Source organism: Sphaeroforma arctica (genome assembly GCF_001186125.1).
Source record: "Sphaeroforma arctica JP610 unplaced genomic scaffold supercont1.516, whole genome shotgun sequence".
In the NCBI taxonomy this organism is placed as follows: domain Eukaryota; class Ichthyosporea; order Ichthyophonida; genus Sphaeroforma; species Sphaeroforma arctica.
Genome location: NW_014040042.1, coordinates 1900 through 3469, shown reverse-complemented (window position 1 = coordinate 3469; position 1570 = coordinate 1900). Strand labels below are relative to the sequence as shown.

Below are 1570 nucleotides of genomic sequence, written 5' to 3'. Positions count from 1 at the left end.
TGAGATAACTACTTCAGTACGTGTCATAGAAGACCTCAAATACCACAGCCACAGAAGTACGTGCGAAGCCCCGTCACTCTCCTAAACACTAAACGCAAAAAGATGCAATGCACCAACTGCCCAGTACTTTATATAGATCTCAGAGTTCGTTGTTGGTCTGTATGCAAGCTGCATAGCTTCAGATAAAGAACTAATTACACGCGGTCTTGTGCATAAATACCAGCCAGAGGTCTCGCTTCTGCCCATTTTTAGGAACATAGTTTAAAACGAAATCATATACATCATGTATGTACTCAGATACTATATGCATCCATGTATATATTAAGATAGTATATGCATATATGTATATACCAAGATAGTCGCTTACCTTGCTCGGGGTCAGATCACCGTACAACAGTTTGATGACAGTCGACTTTCCACTTCCGTTGGGACCTACAACACACGCGCGCGTGTCCAGACCCACGCCAAAGTCCAGTTTTTCGAACAGGAAGGGTTTGCTCTCATTGTACCTATGCATGAGTGATTGAAGCACGTACTGTGTTTAGACGCACACTTAAGACATCATTCACATGTGCACCCAGCACAACTGCGTACTATATATACCGACAACAGACTGATAACAACATCGGTGGCGACTTGGGGAAGTCGAGCAGAATCTGGTTGTACTCCTTTCGTGTTTCTCGTACTTACCTTCCTCTTGTGTCAACGAACGCTACATATTAACGCTACAAGCGCAAAAATATAATAAATACATATACGCAACTTGATATGAACACCAAATACAATATATATATATATATATATATATATATATATATATATATAATATATATATATATGTGTGTGTGTGTGTGTGTGTAAGTACCTGAACCACACTTGATCCACCTCGATATAAGGTGGCGAAATTTCCGGTGGTGCGGGGAAGTCAAAGATGACTTTGTATTCCTTTGGTCTCTCAATGAGACTCATGTCATTCATTTTCTCTTCCTCTTCATCAATCGCTGATTTTGCTTTACCCTTCTTGCCTGCACCCTTTTGCTTAATTGCCTTGGTGTTGTCCTTGGCCTGTTATAGGCATTGAGCAGAATATGAGTGTAAGTCAATGCAGCCACACACACCTACACGTGTAGGTTCGCACAACCATACAAAGATGCAGGCACTCGCACCAATCTAGCCTCGGTTTTTTATTTAAACTTGCCTAAACTGCCTTTCAGTAACAATGCAGCCACACTTACATATATATACAGCCTTAGCTACGAACACACCTTAGCCTCAGCCTTAACTACGAACACACCTTAGCCTCGGCCTTCTGCTTGGACATGCCGGCCCTTTTCATCAGCTTCAGCTGATCTTGCTGCTTCTCGTACGCGCGTAAATAGTCACGCTCGCGTACAGCATGCATGTGCTTGAAGTCGTAGTAACTCCCCCTGAAGCGCAGGAGATGGTATGATTTGTAAATTTATATACAGGAACGGAGCTCTTTGTTAAAAGTATATTGTTGACAAAAAAGGATACAAATTTATTAATATCGATATGTATTAGTATATATATATATATATATATATATATA

General features: G+C 40.8%; 1 protein-coding gene across 1 annotated transcript in view; it reads right to left on the bottom strand.

Annotated features, from left to right (window-relative positions):
• Positions 1-139: 139 nt before the first annotated feature.
• The window catches only part of SARC_06894 (hypothetical protein), a gene marked incomplete at both ends in the record, with an annotated part of 3191 nt that continues 1760 nt past the window's right edge, over positions 140-1570 (bottom strand). The window contains 4 exons of the mRNA XM_014299177.1: positions 140-157; positions 368-509; positions 866-1010; positions 1291-1427. Coding sequence (XP_014154652.1) covers positions 140-157; positions 368-509; positions 866-1010; positions 1291-1427 — 442 coding nt within the window. The remainder of the gene's footprint in view (positions 158-367; positions 510-865; positions 1011-1290; positions 1428-1570) is intronic.